The following is a 1,476-nucleotide window of genomic DNA, read 5'->3' on the forward strand; positions in this document are numbered from 1 at the left end:
TGGCAAATTCATTCCCATTTAGGTCTGTGAGTCTAACCGCACCCCCGGGAGTATTGACTTGACCAAGAATGGTCCGGCCCATTTGAGTTTGAACTTTCCTTGTCGATCGACATGGAGAAGTGCTCTAACTGATTTAAGGACTAAAAGTCTCCTTCTTTGATGTTTCTAGGCTTAACCCTTTTGTTGAAGGCTCGTTTGATACGCGCCTGATATGTTTTTTTTTTTTTTTTTTTTTGATAAAATGTGAGTATATATATCAAAAATATAGGATTTACATGAAATGCAAATCCTTAATTACATAAGGTTCTTATGGCATAGCCAAGATACATCATTAGCACTCAAATTCTCCCTCCCTCTTCCTCTAATTCTAGCCTTCATGCTGTCATTTAGCTGCAAAACAACCTGTCTAGGGTGCATTAAGACCATATCATTCCTGCATTTGTTCCTCTGGAACCAGATAGCATATAGTGCCCCCAAGAACAAGGCAATATGAACTCCTCTCTGGACTGCTGTGCCTCCTCTATTAGCCCACCACATAAGATCAACTGTCATAGGGAAGCTACATCCAGTAATCTGCTGCATTGCCTGCATCACACGTCTGCTATATTGGCAATCAAAGAACAGATGAGCCAAGGACTCATCAGCTTGGCCACATAAAGTACAGCAAGCATCAACATCCATCCCATAAGTTATCAGTTTATCCACCGTATTCATAGCTTCATGTGCCACTAACCATCCCATGAACTGATGCTTAGGGAAAGCCCAACTGTTCCACACAACCTTACTCCAGCAAACAGGTGGACTAGCATTCCTGAGCCACTCATAGCAGCCACTAGGAGTGTACCCCGTAGGTTGAACCACCCACACCCCATCCACAAATCCCTGAGCCAAGTCATGTTTAACCTTACAAATCCTCCTCCAAACCCAGCTAGAATTAGTTGAGGGATTGTACTCAAACCAGTCCCTCCCTCTGAGATGATTACAATGTACCCACTGCACCCATAAGGAGTCTCTCTTCTCTGCAATCCAATTCACCAGACGACCCACCATTGCTTTATTCCACACCTCCTGATTCTTCAGGCCTAATCCTCCTTCTTCCTTAGGCTTACATATTTTGTCCCAAGCCACTAAAGGAACCCTCCTATATTCTGTACCATTTTCCCATAGAAAATTTCTACAAATGGCTTCTATGCTCTTGATGATGCCCTTTGGGAGGACAAACATCGAGGCCCAGTAAGAGTGCAGGGTATTTAGGACTGACTTAACCAACACAAGCCTGCCTGCATAAGAGAACTTTCGTGCTCCATAGTTATGAATCCTTGCACAGATTGCGCCTGATATGTTTGCACATTATGTAATGCGCGAAACCTATGTTCATCCAAGAGGATGACTTCTTCATATTTATCTCTTTTCCAATTGGCTTCTGGAATTTTGCTTTCGAGTAGGATGCGTAAGGATGGGATATCTAGTTTAACT

General features: G+C 43.0%; 1 protein-coding gene across 1 annotated transcript; it reads right to left on the reverse strand.

Annotated features, from left to right (window-relative positions):
• Nucleotides 1–294: 294 nt before the first annotated feature.
• Nucleotides 295–1,224, reverse strand: LOC141608268 (uncharacterized). The gene has a single exon (XM_074427633.1). The coding sequence runs from the start codon at nucleotides 1,222–1,224 to the stop codon at nucleotides 295–297; it is 930 nt and encodes a 309-aa protein (XP_074283734.1).
• Between the last annotated feature and the right edge of the window lie 252 nt (nucleotides 1,225–1,476).

This window comes from Silene latifolia, chromosome 10 (genome assembly GCF_048544455.1).
Source record: "Silene latifolia isolate original U9 population chromosome 10, ASM4854445v1, whole genome shotgun sequence".
Classification (NCBI taxonomy): Eukaryota; Viridiplantae; Streptophyta; class Magnoliopsida; order Caryophyllales; family Caryophyllaceae; genus Silene; species Silene latifolia.